We start from the raw sequence: 25,186 nt of genomic DNA, 5'->3' as shown, positions 1-25,186 counted from the left end.
ATGTCCTTTTAGAATTTGTGCAAGTACAAAGGATTGAGGTTTGGGGTATTTTTTTTAAGCAATCTTGAGCACTATGAATATACACTAATTTACATTTTAAAGCATTAGAGTCACAGATCTCTAACGTCATCAACAGCAATAGTTACACAAAGTAAGAAGTGCTACTCGAATGTTATGGGTGAAATTCTGGCCACACTGATGTCAATGACAAAACTCCCATTAATTTCAATGGGGCCAAGATTTCACCCTCTGTGTTCAATGGTGGAAGCCACACCTGATAGAATTCCCACAATAAGGGTAGATCTAAACTGCAAAAAAAGGTGTGTTCTTAATTTGGGTTAGCTAACTAGGTTTAAAATAGCAATAAAGACAACGTAACATAGCTTTTAATTGAGAGCCTGGGGTAGGGGAACAGATTAAACTCAAGCTGCTAACCCAAGTTAAATAGGAGTTGCTATGTCTTCATTGTTATTTTGACCTGAGTTTGCTAACCAGGGCTAGCTTCACCAAGTTAAGAACACACCTTTTGTTTGCCGTGTAGACATATCCCAAGTCTCATCAGCACCCACTGACTCAGGCAAGAAGTCAATATTATAACATATTAGGAGAGGGGAACTGCATTAGAAAATTTTCCTTAGGACTTTATGGTTAATTCTCATTCACTTTCCCCAAAAGGAAGCACAATTTGACAGTTCTGGTTGTAGTATTTCACAGACAACTGTTCATACGTCTAAAAATGTCAATTACATTAATTGTTTATATATCTTCTTAATATTATACTCATTTATCAAGATTTTTATGTGCTTTGGAGAAACATATTTTTATGTGTGTGTTTATTTATTCTGCCCTCCCAAAAAAGCATCACAATTCATTTTGGGCTATGCATTTATTTGATGAGAGCTCACATGGCCCATTTCAGCAGCTGAAGAGGTCAAAATCCACAGATGTAAAGCTCAGAGGTATTCTCTTACCCAGATGACTATGGGAAAATTCTAAAGCCCTTACTCATGAAGTCAAGTAGACTACTCACAAAGGGGTTGCAGGCCTAGGCCCAGAGCTTGTATTATAAGGGGTTTTCAGGTTCTTCCCGGGTAGACTACGCGAGAGTTGAAGAGCAATGATTCACATTATTCAGGACATGAAGAAGCATAAAGCCAGTCATGTGACAGGATTTAAAATGTCAGGCCTTAACTTTATCAATTTTAACATACAAGGATGGAATGAATCCCCACCTCCCCAAATTTCCAGACATTAACTGTGTCCAGTTGCTGGTTGAATGGCCTCTCACCATACCACAAAGGAATGAAGCCAGGTTCCCTTTGCTAAATATCCCTGCTCAGTTCATGATTCAGCCCATTGTCCGGTCCCACTAACCACCTATTGAAGGTGGAAATTACAGTACAGACAAGATAGAGCCCAGTCTGCAAAGATTTAATATCTTCTCATACCTCTCCTGCGTCCTGTGGTTAGGTTCACCCCAAGGGCTGGCCTTGTGAAACTCCACATGTTGAGCACTGGCTGCAATTTGTGACAATATTTATTGACATACATAGCTTCATCCTCTTATTTTCTTACCCTTCTTACCCCCACGTATCATACCTCCAGGATGCTGTTAGGAGAATGAAAAACCTACCAGATACCTTTACCGATCTTGCCCAGAAGAGAGAAAAAAATGCTTTCTAACCTCAAAAGGCAATTGGATCAGATCCAGAGAAAACCTGGTAACCCATCTCTGACAACTACACCAACTGAAGGACAGGGTAAGACAGCTATAAGTAGCAAGAATGGATGCTCTCTGCCCAAGAATGCTTAAACACACAAAGAGGAGGATTTGCTGGGGCCAATTTTTGCTCCCTCCCCTACCTACCATATACCCCTGAATTAACTAATGTGTGACTATGCTCAATGCTCTTGTTGTATCAGTCAAGCAAGGTACAAACAAGCTTCAACAGGACTTTATTTTTACAGTGGAAACCTCTTTACCAAGCTGCTACTACACACTCTGTAACTCTCACTCTGCATCCTCAACTCCTCCCCTCTCCTTCCTGTCCTTTTAGACTCCCAACAGCCAGTGCTCCCAGTTCTAATAATTACAAGCAACATCTAAACGCCACAGGTCTCCAGCCCCAGCCCCTACTGACATATGATCTCTACATGTATTCTGAGCAGGGAGAGAGGAAAAGGAGGCACATCCTTCCACCAACTTGGACCCTAGGGTGTAGCGATTGCCCTGCCAGTCTTATCCCACTAAGTCAGGAAGTGGAATTTAATGTAAGCCCTACTCTAACCAATACCTGTAAAATGATATTGTATTCATAGATTACTGCTTATATATTTCTATAGAAAGATTTGGGTTGGGATTTTCAAAAGCACCTAAGCAAGTTAAGTGCTTAACTCCCTCTGGAATTCAATGGAAGTTTGGAACCTAACTCCCTTAAGTTCTTTTGGAAACATTAGCCTTAGGATATATGTTCAATGTGTTGCACAGGCCATTATATATGTGTCTTCTATTAACATAAAGAAATTCTGCATTTGCATGTTTAAGTATTTGGCTCCCCCTAAAGTCACAGGAACTATCCAAGGGCAGATTGAACCATAAGCGTTAAGGTCACTGTGCTGCCAATATATCCCAAGGATTTCCTGAAGAATTTTCTCTTTTCATTATTTATATTAACTTTTGTTATCTAACATTTTTAGGCCATAGCAGGGTTGTGCTGCTCACTGAGTGGAGGGGAAGACATGCAGTTATATTGTAAAGATCATTTCCTAGTTTATGTACATTTTTACCTGGAAATGACTTGAAATTGTTTTATTAAGATAAGTTAACAAATAGGGCCCTGATCATGCAATCAAATCCAGGTGGGTGGACTTCTGCACCGAGGGAGACCCCAATACAGCAGAGTGGTTTAAATGTGTCAGGGAAAATTCAGAATTGAACCCTGTCAGTTGCTGGAAGTAAAACTACATACCTGGACTTCTAATTTGAGTATACAGAATAACAAAATGTGGTATGTATGCAGTGGAAAAGTAAGTCATCATAATAATTTGTAATGGTTTATAAATAGCAATTTGAAAGATGGAAATATTTCTTCTGTTATTGTTACAAAACAAGCTACAAATAAAATTAAATATACTTCATGTTTCAGAATTTCATCAGAAAAAACAAGTATCATTTATTATTTTGTGGTATTTATAGTATCTGTATGTTTAAATTGCTTGTGTAAAACAAAAATTAAATCCAAATTCACAATGGGCTGGAATCTTTCTGGCACAAATATCTGCTCAGCGCAGGAGGGGAAGAGATGAAGACACATTAGGGAGTTGGTTACAGCTCTCTTATTCTCAAGTTGCAAATGCTGCAGTCCCAGCCCTGGAAAAAATTAGAGCAGGCCAAGAATTGCTGTAACTTAAGAGAGTCCTTAAAGGACCTCATGCCAGCTATGAATTTTTGGAGGCATACCTTCCAAACGTCCGAGTGCCTCTACAGAACAATAGAACCATGAGCAATAAACTGTGTGGTCATATATAAAATATACCACAGCAGATAAATTCAATAGATTTGTTTTTAACCAAGTTATAAAATTAGTAAATGGACAGAATGCAGTAGATGCAATATACTGGAGTTCAGTAAAAATGTGGATATAATAGTGCACAAAATCTTATTTTTAAACTAATTCAAATTGAACTAATCTGAACAGGAGAGGTTGAAAATCATGGGAGGTCTGCAAATGAAGGCCAGTAATAATAATCAGCAGTGCCATGGAGACTGGATTTGACTCTGGATTTATTTAACATCTCTAACGATTTGGAGTGGGTAAACTACATATACATCTATATTTGCAGATTTTATTAAATTGAGGGATATTTCAAACACCAGTCCTGACATGAAAATAGTACAAAGGGGTGGAAAAATGGGCAGGAAATAATAAACCGAGATTCTTCTTGCAAAAATATAGCAAAGATATTTTTAAAAATATGCCCAAACATGTCAAGGAAAGCAATCCAAATTTGAGCTTGCAATGCTATGTGAATACCATGAAAAAAAAATGGGTTTTCAGCTCTAAATATCAGGTCATATATCACTGACCAAGGAGACAGCAGAGTTCCTCAGTATCAAATGCTAAAGAGACCATATCTAGTACTGCTAATGTTTCAGAGAACCTTAAAGCAAGAAATGTGTTGACAAATTAAAAGGAATTCAAAGAAGAGATATAAACCGATTTGGGGCCTGGAAATACTGACTTGTATTTTATAGCTATGTAATGGGTGTAAATATCAAGAAGTGAGAGTAACAGGCTGAAATGTAGCTTAAGAAAACTTGTGTTATGTATCAGGAATCATTTAACTGTAAGGCTCATTGGATTGCTGACCAATCTCCCATGAAAAATTGTGGTCTTCCCAATGTGTGAGGCATTGACATCTAGCCTCGTCGAAATACTAAGGAATATATAGTAGGTAACAATATCGCATTAGCAGGGAATGGAGAAGATGCTGTGGTTCTTTTCTATCACTAGCTTATGATTCCCTACCTTACACTTTTATTCTCGCACCTCTTTCACATACACCAATAACCAACATAGACAGACTACACTATGCGGACTTTGCAGGTTTGGAATCTTAGCAGTGAGCAACATTAAAAAAAAACCCACACACACACACACATTTATTTGAAAGAGGAATTACAATTATTTTAGCAGTGAATTATTATAAAGACATCATCCCTACACAGGAGACTGCTATTTCAGGATGTGGTGACTGGCCATCTTCAAGCCCTTCACCAGATTCCAAACTAAAGAACTTTCCACAAACTATACAGATACAATAATACTGAAATTTCTCTCTCTTGCGTGGAGACTAAGCCATCCAGCAGACAGAACAACGCTAGTGAGCAAGGGAAATTTTGGCCAAAGACACCAAGGAGGTGTCAGGAATCTTCAATACACATTGCAAAACAGACCTTCAGTTTAAGGACATTCAAAATACATTGAAAACCACATAGTACTCAATTTATCTAACTTCAAAAGGAGCAGTTATTCCAGGGAGTCTATGTATTCCAGCTGCAATGTTGTTGAAAAATTGGAAAGGGTTCAGAAAAAGCTAAAAGAATTATTCAAGATCTGGAAAAGCTGTCTTACAGTGACAGACTTGGGAAGTTCAATCTAGCTGAATGCTCAAAGAGAATGATAAAATCTGACTTGGCCATGGTCTATAATTACCTACACATGCGGAGAAGATTTCTGATAACACAGGACTCTTTACTTTTAGCAGATAAAGGTATCACAAGATCTGGAAATTGAAGGTAGATAAATTAAGGCCAGAGATTAGGGGCACATTTTTAACAGTTAGGGAATTAATCATTGGAACAATTTACCAAGAGATGTGGCAAATTCTCCATCACATGATGTCTTTAAATCAAATCAAAAGAGGATATCTTTCTACAAATATGCTTTAGCTCAGCCACAAGATATGGGCTTGATGCAAAGAATCACTGGGAGAAATGATTTGGCCTTTGTTTTTCAGGAGCTCACATCAGATAATCATAATAATAGCTTCTAGGGTAAAAATCTATGAATCCATGAATAATGTTTAGACAATTTCCTACTCAAATTGCTGAAGGAAAGTGTATATATATAGTGTTTATATAAGAACACAGACAATGAGTAGGCAATTTCTGAAAGGTAATTTAACCCATTGAAAAAGTTGTTCTAGCACTTTAAGAATGTGGGATATCATTAGTGAGAGTGCCCCAAATATGGTACTGGGAGAATATATACCAATTTGCTCTTTATCAGACCCGAAAGAAATAATCAGCAATTGACTATTTTAATTCTGCGTGACATTTTGTCTCCTTTGAGTTCTTCAATCAGCCAACTAACACAGCTAGAAGGTAATGAAGATGTTCATGAAAAATAAAATCAGATTCAGTTTTATGTTCATGACAGCTGAGTGAATAATTTGCAAATATTTCAATTGAAAAGTGTCATGAAATTTATTGAATGAAGTATTCAGTTACTATTTTACTACCCTCATTGTTCACCCTCATTTTTTCTGAATGGTTTTCATTTTACATTTGAAAAAGGAGTTTATTTTCGACAAATTCAGGCCTATGGATTCTTCACTTTCTTGTACAAACTATATTGCCGTCCATACATTTTTAGAATGTATGGTAATAAAACTGATAACAAATTTGGACTCAGATGATTCATACATCAGAGGCATAGCTGTGTTAGTCTGGATCTGTAAAAAGTGACAAAGAGTCCTGTGGCACCTTATAGACTAACAGATGTATTGGAGCATAAGCTTTTGTGGGTGAATACCCACTTTGTCAGACGCAGTTATCTTCATACAGTTATCCTGCATTCAAATTTAACTGTTACAGGGAGGTTCCCCAATGAAATTACAGATTTTTGTATACATCTGCCTTTTCTGTCCTAATAGCAGCTACTGGGATTGGACTAAGAATCATAATTAATTAACCATCTGGGAGGGAGGGAGCTAAAGCATGGATATCGAAACACTCAGTGGAAAAAAATAAATGAAAAGTAATTCCGACTCCAAACTTAAATATTAAGATTATTTATTTGTAGTCTGATGCCACCCAAAAGGCTAGGGATAATCCACTTGCGCACAAGAAGGCAGTCTCTGCCACAGTCTACATGTAAGCTTTCAATTACTTATGTATTAGCACTCAGTTTTATGCTCCTATAAATAAATGTTGTGAGTTATTAAAGCAATGCGGGAACTCTAGCACTGGTGAGTGTACATAATGAGTGCAAAGCAAATTTACTATGCACATCAGTACTCAAAGACTTGAGTGTGCTGTACGGACTAACCTGAAACCATGTGAAGATTATTTTTATCTATTCTACATATACTTCAGGTTAACGCTCCCTTAATGTGACGCAGATAGCAGTCACAGATCGTGGAATCAAAATGGCAGAACTGCTCTAAGAACTTTGGGGCCAATTCTACTTCAGCTTTGCTGTTGTGGTTAATCTCTAATTTGCCGCTCATATCTCCACAGCTGGGGTTTCTGGTATCATACCAGCATAGAGCTGGTATAATGGCTCCTATGTTGGCCCATCTGCAGGCTGTGATATAGGAGATAGGGAAAGAGTTGTGGCTGTTCTGCATGCTTCAGCAACCCTTAGGTGAGTGTACAGTTCTTTTTGACCATAGGGTAGAACTGCCCTAGGCTGCTTCAACCTAAGCTAGGACAAGCAGAGACTGATCACAAGATTCAGGGAGCTGTAGATCTTACCTAGTTGATATTACATGTTCCCCTTTGATTTTTACCCTTTAAACCTTAGGGTAAAATTTTCAAAAGCACCTAAGTTACTTCAGGGGTTAAATCCGATTTTCAAAAGTAACATAGGCACTTAGGAGTCTAAGACTAATTTAAAGCCATTTTTACTATTTACCAACATGGTAAAACTTTTATTTGTTTGAAGAAGATTATATTGTTTATATCTTTAGGGACTATATAACAATATAGCCTATTTTGGTCCAAGAAGGTATATGGATCTAAATTTGTAATGCACTTTCTAGTAATATGGTGGTGGTTTTTTTTTAGATACACTGGGCTCAGTACCATAACTCACTACCTATGTTGGCCAGGACATAGTTGATATAAGAAAATGAGAAAGCTTCTTTACAACTGGCTGAAAAAAAATCCCATTCTCACTGGCCACTAGATGTCTCATTTCTTCCACACAAGAGCATATTATTGCATTTATACGAGAGAAAGAGAAACCACGCTCTTTAAAAAGTCATTGTGATTATGGAACTTTTTTTCTGGTAGTGCAAGACCGCTCTAGCACATGGAGAACATCACTCTCATCAACTGTTGTAATTTATTTTATAAGTCCTGTGGTTTTATAACAGTAATATTGTCTCCTCTTGATCTTGTAAGAAGCTCCTCATAGCTCTGGATTTCTGACTGACCTATAAATGATGACGCATTTCTGGCCACAGCCACCAGAGAATATACAGAGCACTAGGCTGCAGGCCTGGCTGCCACCAGCAAAGGCCACTGCTCAATCTATTGTGAAATCTTTTCTCCCATTTGCACAGCCTGTGCAGAGCATCATGGGAGCAGCAGACCTTGGGGCAGCTGAAAGCTGTTACAAAAAGGAGCAGAGGCAGAGGCAGCTCCCGCTTGCCCCTTCTTACATTCACTTAGTGTTGTGTTGATTAGGAGAAGAGCTATGGGAAGCGGAGGGTGAAGAGGAGGGAGAAGAGGGAAAGACGCGATTCCAGGAGCATGTCCACCCACCCACTCCAGCCTGCAGGAGTCCATTATTTCTCCACTGATGCTGAGCTTCTGTATGGAAGGGAGCTGGTGAAGAGCAGTAGTGTGTGTAAGGGGTGAGGTTGACTGGGCAGGGGCTGCTCCAATATCTAGAGAAAGGGAAGGAGCAGAGTTGCAAACTGAACCTACAGTGGGAGTTGGACAGGTGCAATCACAAGCAGAAGGAGAAAGTGTGAGGCAGGAGGCAACACCCACTACAGGCATGGGGCTTTGAGGGGGAGCAGAAGGCAGTACCAGCGATCAGGGGAAGATTGAGAAGTGTCTCATCTATCAGCCAGAAAAAAAGGAAGGAAGTTCTCCAATTGTTCATTTTAGGTTGAATTTCCTGATATACGTACACTGAAATAGAGTATACCTCCTCTGTCTTTACAAATCAGAAAACAGTCCAAAACGTGAGCTTTCAAAAAAAATCTCCTGATTTTTAAGCCAATCTTGCTACAGGATTGGCAATACTGGAATGCTAACCTGCTCCTAACATATAAAGCTTGATGTAACTTCTGTCTGCACATGGGGACCTTAGAAAGTAGACAGTGTCCCTTTCACACTGAATTATTTTCAGATCATGCTGAAAATATATGTCTCTGACTATGAGAATGGATGCCAGAGTTCTTACCAGATAAAACTGCCACTGAAGATAGTGGGAATTTTGCTTAGATAAGTTCTGCATGATTGGGCCATATACAGTATGTTCTGTGAAAACCAAGTAAGTAAACACAGGACAAAGTGAAGTGGTTGTTTTTTTAATGGCACTTTCTCAGATAGTGAAAAATAAAAGTTAAATATTTTTCCTTGAAAAGACGAAAAACTTGCTGCACAGCATTGTGTCCTGAACTATTAGTACAAGATGGCCTAGAACTTTGGAGATGGGATTCAGATTAAGACCCAAACTTCTTCAAAGCAGATGGTATTTGCTGTTCTGGTTCAAATCCATTATCCAATCTGATCAGATCTCTGACGGTTGGGCCACAGTCTATGAAGTTTAGATTCAGATCAGAATTTTCCAGAGTCTGGGAGGACTTGAATCTGATGTTCTAATTTGGGCTTATCGCTACTATGAATGTTTATTTAGTGCAGTGTTTTACTGTCAGAGTTAAATATGGTTCATTTGAACTCTTCATCTCCCCAAGCAGACTTTGTCTTGAATCACCCTTCTTTCAGAAAAAGCCAGAATTGCTCCCCACGTAGTCCTGACTTGGGGAGTTACAAACAGGGCCAGCTCCAGCTTTTTTGCTGCCCCAAGAGGCGAAGGGAAAAAAAAAAAAGATAAAGCTGTGATCGGTAGCACTTTGGCGGCAGCTCTACTGTGCTGCTTCATTCTTCAGCGGCATTTCGGTGGCCGGTCCTTCCTTCCAAGAGGGACTGAGGGATCCATCACCAAATTGCCACCGAAGACCTGCTGTCTGTGCTGGTGCCTGGAGCCGGCCCTGGGTGCAAAGTATTATTCCCCTTCCACTTCCTGGAATAAGCCACAGGAATTATGGCAGGTCCATGGAGGCCAAAACCATGTGGGGTGTCTCTGCATTTCATCTTGCCCTGGTTGCTTCCTGGCAGTATAGGAGGACTTCCCAGGCAGTGGTGATCTTCATACCAAGAATATATAACACAACCCCAAACTGTACTATCCTTTCTTCAGACTCTCCCTGCAGCTGAAGGAGGGATAATGTTTGTCGTCCTTCTGGTCATCCCACTCTCCAACCACTCCTCCTGTCTGACTTCAGACCTATGAAGCATTGTCCAGGGGCTTTGGAGGAGAGGACAGGATGGTGCCGTGGCTGTTCCTCTGTGCCTCCACATGCAGAGAGCCAACTTGTTGACCTTGGGGAGAGGTGCAACCTGAGCCTCTGGACTGACTTTCTACCCGAAGTAGCACATTCTCTACTGCACATAATATCAAGGGACTTGGATTAAATACACTATGAACCATTTTAATCAAAAATTTGAGATCACACATCAAATCATTTTCCAGTTGTAAAGAGGGATAAACCAGATAACAGCTAGATATTTGAGATGGAACCGTTTTTAGTTGCTTTTCATTGATGACTGAATGAAATGTATTAACATGGAAATTAATGGGGAGGGGGAAGGAAGATAAAATTCACAGTTGTCAAGTGTTTGTAAAATGTACATGAATATTTACCTTTTGAGGAAGAGTTATAATTCTCTTGTTCTTCAATGAATTAAATGCACGGAATGATGGAAACAAAAGAAAGAAATCAGCAAATTTAAAGTTAGACAAAGAAATGTATTAACTTTGACAATGACACATACAATAGGCTGTATCAGAGCATACATAAAAGTAATGTGGAAAATCAGGATGATAAACCATGACAAATTATAAATGCAGAATATTTATTTAAAACTATGAGTAACAATGAAGTTACTGATGGTCAGATTGTGAAGTCTTTGCTTCTTCTGCTGAGTGCAGTAGTGCCAACCCCAAGTGTTCAAAAAACATGAGGAAGGCCCCCCAAAATGGAGACACGTTTTAAAATAAAAAATTTGGATTCTCTTTATTTGTCTTTTGATTTCTGAGCCTCAAAGGTGAATTCACTTCATGCTTTCTCCACAACGAGCTCTAGAAGCGTACTTTTTTAATTGAAAGCTGCAATTCTCAATAAATCACTGGACACTAGAAAACAGGGCTTTAAGGAAAAGCCCAAATATCATGAAACTTGCCATAAAATTGTAGGAGTTGGCAATACCGATTTTAGTCAAAGGGTCTACTCACGTGAGTGAGTGTCCCTCAGCATGAGTAAAGGTTCCACAATCTGGCCCTGAATATGCAATGCCATCTAACAATTTTAAATGAAACTAGGGACATGAAGACAAAACAAAAACAATGCTAAAAGGCGGGAATTGAAAACTGAAATAGTATCCTCTTTTATTAGCCTCTTGTTAGAAAGCTCATACTCTGCTTTTAGTTACTCTGAATTTATACCAGTGTACTTCAGAGAAGAACTTAATTGAGAGGGTCCAATCCTGCAGCTCTTACTCAAGCAAAACACCCATTGGCTGCAATGGCATTGCAAAAACCAGTATTCTATATTCTCTGAGAACTATAATTGCAATTCAATTTTATTATTTAACAATATTGCGATTTTTTGATATGAAATTCTATGATTGTTTGTCCACAGGTAACAATGAAAATAACTTATCAGTATACGTTCTCCCTCCATGCAATGGAGATCTTTATAGGTCTATTTTATCAATTTTTTTTCAATCTAGTTTATATAAATTGTATCCATACCATATTAACACCGGCATTAAATGCTTTTCAAATAAGAGACCACTTGGTTAGATGGAGTTATTTAAGAGTTAACTTGAAAATATATACAACACAATTAATTTCTGATTATTGCATACCATCGTCTGTCAGAAAATTCATTTGTATTTCTTTAAGTACATTCCTCTGTTTTACTTCAGACACAGAAAATAGTTTTCTCCCATGCAGTATAAAAAAGAACTATCTTGATTTTAAAGGAAGATATCAAGAGACAATTTTTGTAACCGCTTTCTGGATAAAAATCTGCTTTCCTACCTGAATCTAAATTTCAAGCCAACTGGTTTAGATTTCTATTAATACAGGGTCATTTCTTGCAATATTTATTCAGGCACTGTTCTCACATTCTCCAGTGGGAGATTTTGAGATTTTTCTAAGTGCTACTGGGTCAGGCACAAAGTTATTTATGGAAGTGTAAACTGGTACAACTCAACAGGTCAGTAATGTAAAAACAACAAAGAAATAAAAAAAAAACCCATTAAATCTAATATCACACTGCATCCTTATAAGAACTATGCAATGTGAAACCATGTTAACCAAATGAAAAATAAATCATTTTGTAAAGAGTCAAATGAGAGTGAGGATGGGGACAGCGATCTGGTTTGTCTAAAAGGATTCTTGAAAAGTAGTTTCCATAATAAATACAATCATCTGTGTGTTTCATTGGTTCAGAAATTTCAATAAGCTCTAATACATCTTTTCTTAGCCACATGCCTCTGAGTTATTTATTTGCCAGAATACAATCTACTTCAGCTAAAGCTGGCCTTAGAAAAACATTGCTGTGCAACACCAGCCTGTATGAACTTCCTTGAACAATAAGGGTGAATAGTTACCAAATAACAATGTGTGGGCTCAACATTTACTCAGGTCAAATTCCCATTAAGTCAGTTCTTGTTATCAATAGAAAAAGGACTGAGTAAAGACTGCAGACATAGACTCTAACAACAAAATCTATGCAACTGTATAAAAAGTTGTGATACAACAGTAGAGAAATTCATAGTTAATACAGAAACTCCACTCTTTACTTGACACTTAAATATAGTGCACTGTAGTAACAGACTGATTCAAGCCTTTTACAATTGCTCAGCATAATGTGACAAGTTGAGCACAAGCACTCTTCTTTGCCACGGCTTAGAATTTCATTAATTTAACCACTGAGTTGAAAAATCTTCATGTTATTTTTATATCCTTTTTTAATATTGCCAATTAAAACAAGGAAAGAAAAATGATATATTTCAAAATACTACAAGTCTGGGTAATGACCACTGCATGGTAGCTTATTTGCAAATACTTACAGATGTTTAGAAATGTGAATTATGTAAAGACACCCATAGAGACTAGTTTTCACTTGCAGACCTCTCAGGCCCTGATCCTGCAGTGAGATCCATGTGATCACGGGATTCTGGAAATTTTTGCCATGATACAGCTGGCATAGTTGCATATCAAGGTCCATATTTGCATTTCAATGCACAGATACAAACACTTGATTCAAATGTTATCATGACTTTCACTCAAATTTCTGTTGCTTAAGAGAAGTCCATAGCTGAGTCCAAATGCTAAAATTTTTACATACTGCAACGGGTTGAAAAATACCATAGTTCTTCTAAATAAACAACTTGGTAGATAATTATTTTTTTAAAAACACATGAAGGCACTGATCCCCATTTAGAACTAAAGGCCCCCAAAAGTTCATTTTTTTTTAAATTATGCCAGTCTCGGAGTTTTAGGAACAAAAAGATATCTTACACTGGAATTTTCCCCTTACCTGTAAAACTGTGTTCTGTGAACTCCTCTGTACCTGACCACAGGTATCACCCTGCCTCTATGATGCAATGGGATTGTCACTATCCTTTATTCTGAGGTTTCTTCTATAGAATTTTCTATGCAGTATTTCTACAATTATGGGCATTTCTAAAGTGACAAACTTGCTCAAAAGTTGGCTTTCCATCAGCTTCAAACTGAAACTGCTTCCAGGAGTGTTAACTTATCAGTCATTGTCTGATACAGGCAATAAATCAGAACAACTTTTTTTTCAGTCCTAACTTAATAATGACCAAAGTTGAATTTCTGAAATACCGTGTAAATCCTGTAAAAGAGGTATTAGCATGGATGTCACAATTTACTACAGAATAAACAGTTCTACAATAACATTATTTGTCAAGACAACAAATAAAACCGCCACCCACCTCTCGTTCCAAAATCCATTCCCCTCTCCAAGAGCAAGAGCTTTACACAATACTAAAATTGTTTTACTGTAAGCTGGTATGTCTTCTGACTATGCAAAATCACAATGAATGATATCACTTACAGTTGATATATAACCTTTCCATAATTATTATAGTCTGCAAAAAGGATTTAGCTGTAAAACCATTTGTATTCAGTCCTCTTACTTCAGGAGAATTAACATGACCTGCCATAAACCCATAACATCATAGCATACAGTATTCTCTTCCAAGGCAGGACGTAGCGTTTCCCAATACTACACACCTTTATTTACAACTGAAGGAAATGCAAAGAATATTGAACTCAGAAGTGCAGCTCCCCTTAACATTAACGGATTGCATTGGATCCTGCCATCATCTACATTCATGTAGCCCTGCTGAGTGTGAATTGAAGTCATTATGGACCCATCCAATTCCAATTAAACTTAATAGGAAATCTTCCACTGATTTCAATATGTTTTGGATTACACCCTAAATTAGGTCCAAATTGTACTCTTAGTTACTCCATTTTATACTGAAATTGGTTTGACGTGGGTTGGACAGCTGAACCAGATGGCAGGATTTGATCCAATGAATTAAAGCAAGTATTTTGTTTTATGGCCTACATTCCATCGAGTTGCGTGTCAGAGAAATTTATATGGAATCATGTCTGTATTTAACCCAACAACATTTAAACTTATATTTTTCGTGTTTGTTTGCTAAGAGGTATCACAATCAACCACAATCATAAGTTAAATAGAGGAAAAAATGGGAAAAGATATCTTCAATAAAATGGCAACCCAATCACACAACAAAAAGAAAATCAGTACGTAAAGGAGGAATTCTTCTCTTCAGCCTCCAGCCACATTGTCAGTTCACTGACATGAAGGATATAACATACAATCCTAGAGTAATAGCAAGAGTAACAGATGTGCAAACCCTTGCATACTTATGATGCAAGAGGATAAATCACCAGTGTAAATAAGTATTCACAGCTTGAAATATCAATACTCCACTTCATATGTGCTTGGATCAATAATCCTCTGAACATATGCTAATTTTAGCTTCAGTTTTGATTGTTTAACTTTTTCTTGTTAACTATGTAACTGCCATCTCCCTCCTTTCAGTCTCACAGCTCATACAAGGTTCTGCATTCATTTAAAATTTCTGTCAACATAATATAAACTAGAATGTTATTTCTTACACATTATTTAGCGATAATGATAATAAGTGAATATCCACTAGAGAAAAATACGTAGTCAAAATAAAAGAGATAGACCAGGTATATTCTTTTCATGTACTGTGTCAAATGCAGGAATCACATAAGAATTATGATGCACAGAATGTATGAAATCATATCATACTTTCATTCTTACATAGCTCCCAACTTAGAGATACACTTGGCAACATAAAAATTTAAGCTGCAGAGGTAGTTTGCCACCAGTTTAAAACCACGAGAGTCCTTAGCTCTTACAGAGATATAATTAGAAGAACTGAATATAAAATTCAGAATTGGTAGAATCCATCAGTCAAACTCAGTAAACCATAATGAATATTCACAATAAATAAATATAGTGACCAGGAAAACATTTTCATATGTCAGTCAGTATGTACTATAATGATACTTTTAGTATGGCTCACACCCATAAAGCTCATGTAACCAGTCAACTAATTCATTATCATGCAAATAAGTATATGGTATACCTAGCTTGGTAAAGAAGTCAAAGCGAACTACACCGTCTGCTTTGGGAAGTGTCTGACAATATTTCAGGAAACACAGGAAGTACAAAAATTAGAAGTTCTTACATGCATTAGTTTCTGCTTAGTAGAAAGATCTGCAGTATTGGTAATTTGAGTTGTCAGATATAGTCAATGCACTGACAGAGTTGCTTGAATAATAGAAAACTGAATTTACACATATTTCCCAGAGTGAAATTAAACCCTATTTTAAATCCATTTTCTTTTAATATAGTAACCAACACTTGAGCTGCAGTATGTTGATGGAAAGGAAACACTGATGTTAACACTTGTTTGATATGTTTGGATACAGCACCTCTCATAGCAACCTAGCTCAACTTTGCACTGCTCAATAAGGAAAAGTTCTCTTTGCTTGACCACCTGTTTCCTTAAACATGCACCAGTTCATAACCCCATACTTTCACGTTTTTAATGCTAGGTGTTTTCACTCTGTTCAGTAGACCTTTGTGTGACTCGGGGAACAAAAAAGAGATTGATGTTATCTGACTTTCATCAGTTTCTATCATCAAGGCACAACAGTTAATCTCACCCAACAAATCCAAGTTAACAGAACATGAGCAAAGTGGTATTAGAAGTAACATCACTGAGCTCTGTGACCTGAACTAAATCTGTGGTCATGGGTAGGTATGTATCAAGATAATGGAATGTTTGCAATAGAAATTTTAAGGTATACAGCAAAAACCAAACCAAGCCAGGAGACTATAGAATAATCAACCAATCAAATTCTACAATACTTTCCAATCTACCATTATTCTTTCATTCAAATATATTCCTTTGTGGGTAGAAATAAATAAAGAACTGAACATTTTACTATGAAAGACAAAGTAAAATAAGGTAAGGAAGGAAATCCAAGATTCTGAATTATGATAAACTCATTATTTGATACCTTGCTCTACACTGCTGCTTCTTACTGGAACTTGTGGAAGCTGTCTTCCCCTACGACTGCTGTATGATGTGTCTGCAGGAGGTGACTGAGCTGGACGTCCTTGTTGGTGTATTCTGCAGATGGAATGAAGATAAAATAAAATAATCCAAATAAAATCTGAATCAATACATTTTGAGTGGTAAAGTTAATGCCTATATTAAAATGCATATGGAAGATGCAGAAATTTTATGTATGCCATATTGTCCTGTTCATACAGTCCTTAATGCCTGGAGAGTTAACAGAGCTTCATCTTTAGTTTCTCTAACTGTCTTCAACTTAGGAAAAATATTTTCAAGCTCCAAATTATTCAGTGTTTCTAGACAGGAACTGCAAACTGCAGACAGGAGTCTAAGGGCCTGTTTCACCACTGTCTCTCACCTTGTACAGTCATTTCCACCAGTGCAAAGGGTGTAAAACTCTACCATTCTGATCTGGTAACATTTTATACCCAGTTTGCATTAGTGTCAAACTTAACATGGTGCAGGGCAACAGAGAATTAAGTTGCAAGGATATAATATTATAGAGGTAAAGTGACTTTTCTGAACATTTCTTTTGAAGAAGTGTAGGTCTTTATTGGCACTGCTTCTGTTAATTTTTGTAGTGTGTGTATTTGATAATAGGTGCAAATTCTTAGAGGAGTTCCACAGAATTTTAATACTCTTACCCAAGTAGATACTCTCAATTCATTTGCTTTGACTAGATGAACTTAACTAGCATAATTTCTAAATAGGTTGGCTTCTTTTAGACACGCTGAGCTTAACACACCAGATATCTGTGAAGTTCAAGTAAGTTTACATATAAAATTCCTAAGGCAATTGCTGGTAACCTGGAATATTATAGCTAAAATACACAGGTGAGAAAAAGCTTGATTACTGACAGGGCTTAATTGTTAAGCTTTATTGCCAGGTACAGTATTATATTTTCTAAATATGTTACATTTATCTAATATATTGAAGTTACACATATACAATTTCTTAATTTTTTCTATTATCTGAGAAACATTAATACAAGTTAACAAACTGCAGATGATGAGCATTAGCAATCAGTATTGCATAGGCCAAATGACTTTCTCTTAACCTGCTGCTGTAAAGCAAGAGTTAATTGTGTGGAAATTGTGTGTTACTTACAGCACATTTTAAAAACAAAATATTTTGCAAGTTTTCATATGAGTACATAAACAAAACAATGGAAGGACAAAACAGTCAAATTTTAACTCTCATGTTCCATAATTGTATAATTCAACAGTCAAAAGCACCATCTGGACAGTGAAGATAGACGGAGTAGAGGATATGGGAGAAGTGTAAGTACCATGGAGAAAGGATTATAGTAGCGTGCTAGAAAGAGTGAATGCACCGTATATACTCGGGAAAGTACGACATCACAGTGACATCTGGGAGGTAGGACATGAATGCTGTGCTGTACATTTAATAGGAACCTTGTCAGAAGTGGAGAAGGTGGCGCCGACCCTCCTGGAACTAGATGATGTACAGAGCATAATGGTCTGATACTAGAATGCTCACTCGACCTTGAGCGAGTGTGATGTTTTCCCCTAATGACTGGCTGCTCAGTTGTTCTTGGGGTTGGAAGTCCCCTTCTAGAAAGACATGGTAGCAGAACCCTAAAACATTAGGGCCAAAAAGAAATTGTTCAGTCATTAGCTCCACATAAGATTCCCCATGCCTCCCTCCACCAGTGAAAGCAACCGAAAGCCTGCTTAATAAGATACATGCTCACATTGTCAGACTCTGAAAAATGATTAATTCAACCTACAATTCTGTTTTCAAAATGATAAACAGAAAAACCCTCACTGCAGATACCTAAGCCATGTAAACCTATAGTTCATAAATTGCACTGAATTTAACAGCTGGTTGGCAAAAAATACTAGCTTCATCTTCAGTTACTTGAAGACTAATGAAGACTAAGGCACATCTGGAAAATACTGATGAAGTACCCGCATTACAGAAAAAAATATATCAAAGCCTACTTTTAACCACAGTACACGTGTTTTCAAAATGCACATTTTTATTGGTGTTAAAATTTTACCTGAATTCCCATGACGACCCCAGGTCAGTAAGGTACCTAAGCACGTGTATAACCTCACTAGCCTCTTGGGGACAACTCGTGTTTAAAATTAGATATGTGCTGAAGCATTTTGCTGACCTGGGGTCTAAATTAGAGATATAATTCTGCAGGACTAATAATGAAAATTGTATTAAAGTAAAAATGAAGTACAGTTTATTAATGACCTCAGTATAACAATGTTAAATATAATATAGCAATGTTAAATATAATCACCTGAACTATGAGTAAGTAAGAAAATAAAATTAACTTTTAAATTAACAAATTGTGACTTTTTAATTCTTTTCTGCTTTTCACAACTGTGTGACATTCCATAAAACGCATTGTTGTTTAGGACACTTTTGAATTGAGCCTTCTCACTACTTCTGTTTATAATATTTTATTTGTTAATTTATTTTTTCCGACTTCTAAACTACAGCCACTAGCACCCATTCATAAGTTAAAAATCCCAGCATAAACAAAGGACTGTCCGTACACCTGCCCACTCCCAATATACACTTACCTGTTCTCCTTTTATTTCTGGTGGAATCCTATATACACCTCTACCCCGATATAATGCTGTCCTCGGGAGCCAAAAAATCTTACCGTGTTATAGGTGAAACTGTGTTATATCGAACTTGCTTTGATCTGCCAGAGTGCGCAGCCACACACCCCTAGAGCGCTGCTTTACTGCATTATATCCGAATTCATGTTATATCGGGTCACATTATATTGGGATAGAAGTGTACCAGTAACCTTTTTAGGACTAGAATTTTTTGCTATTATTTTTGTAGTTCCAGAATGTACTATTCTATGCTACTTAGTTTGGCTTTGGGGTCACCTCTAGAGAAACAATACATTTCTTGGAAGTCCAGTTACAACTCCAACTACAGTTAAACTTGAGCTACACTTAAAGCAGGTATTCTGCTTCTTTACGTATGAAAAAGAAAATATATCCTCCCCAAAATTACACCACTTTCTCTCAGGTATAGAATGAATTTTCTGAGAATTTATGAGGTAAACTTAATTAAAACTCAGTCCTTTGAATAACTGAGTACCCACTGTAAAGACAGCCACAGCCTCCATTCACTTGTTCATCTTCACCTCTATAAATCATAGAGGGCTATCATCTTTCCTGAGGGCCGCTTGGCTTTATTTTCATTGGGAACAATGGGGGACAATGTCCATTTCGTTAACCGAGGGTAGCCAGTGGTCTCAGTCCCATTCAGTATCAATTCAATCTAAAATGGGTCCAAACACACTACAATGCTTCAGTCATAATCAAAAAGACATGGTGGGTCAGACAGTATCTTTTATTGGACCACTTGCTGTTGGTGAAAGAGACCAAGATGAAATGGACAATTAACACTACCGCTGTTAAAGGACAAAAACTGGGAGTTAGTGCATTTCAAGTTGTTGAAATAAGCCATAAATCCAGTGTCTTTACTGAGTCCATGATTTTTAGTGTCTAGTAAAGTTATGAATTTAAGTTAATAGACTCACCAAGGTTTTGCAGGTTTCCTTTTAGGCTAAGTGCTGAGAGGTCAGATATGCCTTGATAGCTTTGTGAAAGGGTAAGATGGCATTTTTGTCTTTTATCATTTTTCTGTGAGTTCATTCAAGAGCCTAGTGATTGTCTCATTTCACCAACATAGCTCTTACTGGGGTATATCATGTGTTGTGATATATGGCATATGTAGATCTTGAAAGGTGTGTTGTTGGTAAGTATTGATTGTCATTGCTGTGGAGACATATTTATAAGTTTTGCATCTGTTATTCTGGCAGGGTCTGGTGCCATTTTGCATTGGTGGGTTCTGGTCTGTGGGAGGTTGGTGCTGATGATGAGCTTGGTATTAACTGGCCTCTTCACCTTGAATAGTCTCTTACAATATGCATTAACTACGTATGCTAAACAATCTGTTCCAACTTGTATTTAGCTGGGACACTCTGAGTACCTGCCCAGAGCTGAAAAAGAGCTCTGTGTAAGCTTGATAGCTTGTCTTTCTCACCAACAGAAATAGGTCTAATAAAATATATTACCTCACCCATCTTGTTTATCTAATATCCTGGGATCAACACAGCTACAATAACACATTAATCATAATCAGATGCTTATTGCATGATGGAACAACAGGCCAGAGCTAAGGTTATCTGGGTGGCTGAGTTGTGCATTTCTAGCCAGAGACTCCATCTGGTAGAAGTAGATTGCTGCACTGGAAGGCAGGGAGTAAAATGAGGCTGAGCCAGGGCCACTCTTCTTCCCCACAGCACTCTGCTGGACCCAAAACTGAGCTGGGGAGACCCTGACACTTTGGTGGCACTAGAACCCAGACAGTACCTTTCCTCCACTCCACCATGTGGGCTGCAGAGAGGAGCCAGATATAAGAACATAAGAACAGCTATATTGGGTCAGCTATATTGGGTCCATCTAGCTCAGTATCTTATCTTCTGACAATAGCCAATGTCAGGTGCCCCAGAAGGAATGAACAGAACAGGTAATCATCAAGTAATCCATTCCTTGTTGCCCATTCCCAGCTTATGGCAAATATAGGCTAGGGACACCATCCCCTGCCCATCCTGGCTAATAGAGATTGATGGACCTATTGTCCATGGATTTATCTTGTTCTTTTTTGAACCCTTCACAACATCCTCTGACGAGTTCCACAGACTGACTATGCGTTGTGTAAAAAAGTACTTCTTTTGGTTTGTTTTAAACCTGCTGCCTATTAATTTCGTTTGGTGACCCCTCGTTCTTGTGTTTGAGGAATAAACACTTCCTCATTTACTTTCTACACACCAATCATGGTTTTATAGACCTCAAACATAACCACCCTTAGTAGTCTCTTTTCCCAGCTGAAAACTCAGTCTTATTAATCTCTCCTCATATGGAAGCTGTTCTATACCTCTAATCATTTTTGTTGCCCTTTTCTGAACCTTTTTCAATTCCAATAGATCTTTTTTTGAATTGGGGTGACCATATCCGCATGCAGTATTCAAGGTGTGGGCGTACCATGGATTTATGTAGAGGCAATATGATATGTTCTGTCTTATTATCTATCGCTTTCTTAATGATTCCCAACATTCTGTTTGCTGTTTTGACTGCTGCTGCACATTGAGTGAATGTTTTCAGAGAACTATCCACAGTGACTCCAAGATCTCTTTCTTGAGTCATAACAGCTAATTTAGACCCGATTATTTTATATGTATAGTTGGGATTATGTTTTCCAATTTGCATTACTTTGCATTTATCAATATTAAATTTCATCTGTAATTTTGTAGCCCCGTCACCCAGTTTTGTGAGATCCCTTTGTAACTCTTCACAGTCTGCTTTGGACTTAACTATCTTGAGTAGTTTTGTATCATCTGCAAATTTTTCCACGTCCCTGTTTACCCTTTTTCCCAGATCATTTATGAATATGTTAAATAGGACTAGGCCCAGTACAGAACCCTGGGGACACCACTATTTACCTCTCTCCAGTCTGAAAACTGACCATTTATTCCTGCCCTTTCTTTCCGATCTTTTAACCAGTTATTGATCCAGGAGAGGACCTTTCATCTTATCTCATAACAGCTTACTTTTCTTAAGAGCCTTTAGTGAGGGACCTTGTCAAAGGCTTTCTGAAAATCTAAGTACACTATATCCACTGGATCACCCATGTCCACATGCTTATTGACCCACTCAAAGAATTCTAGTAGATTGGTGAGGCATAATTTCCCTTTACAAAACACATGCTGAGTCTTCCCCCAACAAATTGTGTTCTTTACTACAGTTTCAACCAATCTGCCGAAGTTCGGCTCACCACCTGTAATTGCTGGGATCACCTCTGGAGCCTTTTTAAAAAATTGGAGTCACATTAGCTATCCTCCAGTCATCTGGCACAGAAACTGAAATTAGCCTTTCTGTAATTACACAGTTCAGTTCCTTCAGAACTCTTGGGTGAATAGCATCTGGTTTCTGGTGACTTATTAATGTTTAATTTATTAATTTGTTCCAAAACCTCCTCTAATAACTCCTCAATCAGGAGACAGAAATGCCACGGGGGGGGGTGGGGGACGGAGGGAGCAGGGACCTTTGAACCTCTGGACATTCCAGTCAGCATTGCAGAATACGCTGTGATTTTCTCTGTCCTGTTCTAATTGGCTGTTTGTTCTAACCCTCTCCTTCTTCTCCCTTTTCACCATCCCTTCCCTTCAGCTTCATTCTGCATCTGTCCCTCCTCCTGTTCCCTTTTCTGTCCTCCTTACCCATTCCTTCCCCTTTCTTTACATTTAGCCGCTCCCCTACTAAATAACCCTCTCACTCCAAAACAATAATTGTGGAACAAGTATCCCATTTGCTGCCATTACATTGATTACTCTGCTTGTATGTTACACCCCTTCCCCCACCCTGTGTCTGTCTATCTTTGATGATATTAGATCACCGTTTCCTCGTAATCCCGAATTTGTCAGCATCCCTCTGTTTTCTCTCATCTTATACTTAATTTGAAAGTACATGTTTGTCCAATACAATGGGGTGCTACTGGGGCTCTTAGGTGCTTCAATAATATAAATAATATATAACAACAATAATAATAATATTTATTAATTTATTTTATTAAGGCTGCCAGATACTTCCCATTATAAGACTTAGTTTTCAGTTGCTTATAACTTGGCTAGTTTCTATCACTTCAACTGAAATCTTCCATGCCAGGTGACTGTCTCAGTATTTTTTTGAAAATTTCAGACAAAACAGATTAGCCATTTCTGAGAATGAGGCTAGGGAAAAATAAATTGGTCTGACGATGTTAAAAATACTGGAAATCTTGAGATGCTCTAGTGCCTTTCCAACAGGGGTGCAGAGGAGAAGAACTGGGACAAGTTGGAGGGGATGGGGAAGGAGAGATCAAGCTTAGGTCTGCACCCACCACAGCATTTTTCCCTCTAGAGCCTGGAATGGAACACAAAATTCCTGAGTTTCACTATTGCTCTGATATCAGCAAATATTTATAAAATCTACTGGTAATGTGTCCCATCCCCCTTCCCTTGCAGGGGCTGACCACCCTCTACTGCTATTAATTACTCCATTAGCACAAGAGATGAAGGTTTGAGCAGTGAATCTAAAGGTTCCAATCCTGCTGCTGACCCCTGTGGGTGTCAGTATGGTGCTACATGATGGAATTTATCTTTTTTCAGTGTGCTTTTAAAAAAAAAAAAAAAGAAATCACACATAAAAAAACCGCATTAAAAGAATACTATTAAGGTTACAAAGCCAAGCACTCAAAAGTTAGGAAAAGCTTCCTCCGTGCAGCCTTAATTTAGCATCCTTATATATATGAATTATAGTAGTATTTTATTACGTGAACATATGCTACTTTATACACAGGATACCTTAGCCCAGAGACTCCAAAGACCTCATGGGCAAAGCATTTAGTTTGTTGTTTTTTGTAGCATTTAGCATCTCTCTTAAAGCTTATTTTGTCTTCTGTACCAATAACTATATTACCAATCTCCTATTTCATTTATGGTTAGAGAGAGGTTTCAGGCATTTGAAACAGAAGTGGATCCAATCCCAGTCAGGATCATGAGGTGGACTCATGATGGTACTGAGGATAATGGAGCTTTTGTCACAGGCGCCAACTTCTAATGGCGCCAGTTGGTGCTTGACTCCCCTTTGCCACCAGCCCTGCCCTGACTCCACCCCTGCCCTGCCCCCTTCTGCCCCCTCCCACACCATTCCAACCCCTTCCCCGAAGTCCCCACCCCAACCCTGTCCCCTCCCTGCCCCATTTGACTCCTTCCCCAAATCCCTGCCCTGGCCCCACCTCCCCCCCTGAGCTCGCCATGTTCCCACTCCTTCCCACTCCCTCCCGGAGCTTGCTACTGCTGTTTGGTGGCAGCAAGCGCTGGGAGGTAGGCAGGGGAGCTGGGATGCAGTGAACTCAGGGGAGGAGGCAGAGGTGTAGGAGGAGGTGAGGTGGGGCATGGCGGGGAGCTTGGCTGCCGGTGGGTGCAGAGCACGCACCTAATTTTTCCGCATGGGTGCTCCAGCCCCGGAGCACCCTTGGGGTCAGTGCCTATGCTTTTGGTTATTCCCAGCATGCTGCCCAGATCTTAAACTATTTTACTGCATCCCACCCTGGAGACTAACCTAGAAATTATCTAATGGCATCAGTGCTTAATTTGTAACGAAAGGGGTGCTGTGCTCAAGCAATGAGGTGCTAGGGCTGAAGCAATTTCTCTTCTTCCATAACTGACACAGAAAGCCCAGAGGTGCTGGAGCTCAGCCCCGGCAAGCCCTGGCACAAATGAAGCACTGAATAGCATTAGCAAGAAAACCTTTAATCCCTGTCAACGACTTGAACAGAGCTGACTGATAATTCATCAGGTGCTGATCTGCTGAGATTCCCTAATAAACACAGGAACTAAGCCATGTATAAAACGTCAAAGGGTGGTTATACAGAATGCTGTAAGAAGTAGGATGTTGGACATCCTATTACAACTGCTGATTAATGGGAATACTTGGTAGAGTGCAATTTGGACAATAAGTGCCTCTTGCTTTCATTCGATCTTTACTTTGTCTTCTTTAAGCAACTTTCAAAACAGCAAGGTCTGAACAATTGTAACTGACCTCCTGACGGAAAATGGATGGTCCTAAGGACACTATTTCTATCCCA

At 38.4% G+C, this 25,186-nt stretch overlaps 1 protein-coding gene across 49 annotated transcripts in view; it reads right to left on the bottom strand.

The window, feature by feature from the left end:
- RIMS1 (regulating synaptic membrane exocytosis 1) overlaps positions 1-25,186 on the bottom strand; it is a 527,235-nt gene that overhangs the window by 113,096 nt on the left and 388,953 nt on the right. For 29 of the 49 annotated variants that reach the window (XM_030555712.1, XM_030555716.1, XM_030555718.1 and 26 more), the window contains one exon: positions 16,437-16,549. In XM_030555712.1, the coding sequence (XP_030411572.1) occupies positions 16,437-16,549 (113 nt within the window). Of the gene's footprint in view, positions 1-16,436; positions 16,550-17,910; positions 18,094-25,186 lie in introns of all 49 variants that reach the window. The other 20 variants (XM_030555702.1, XM_030555709.1, XM_030555706.1 and 17 more) reach the window with 1 other exon arrangement.

Source organism: Gopherus evgoodei, chromosome 3 (genome assembly GCF_007399415.2).
Source record: "Gopherus evgoodei ecotype Sinaloan lineage chromosome 3, rGopEvg1_v1.p, whole genome shotgun sequence".
Classification (NCBI taxonomy): domain Eukaryota; kingdom Metazoa; phylum Chordata; order Testudines; family Testudinidae; genus Gopherus; species Gopherus evgoodei.
Note: the sequence above shows the minus strand (reverse complement) of the source record. Positions and strands in the feature narration are given on the sequence as shown.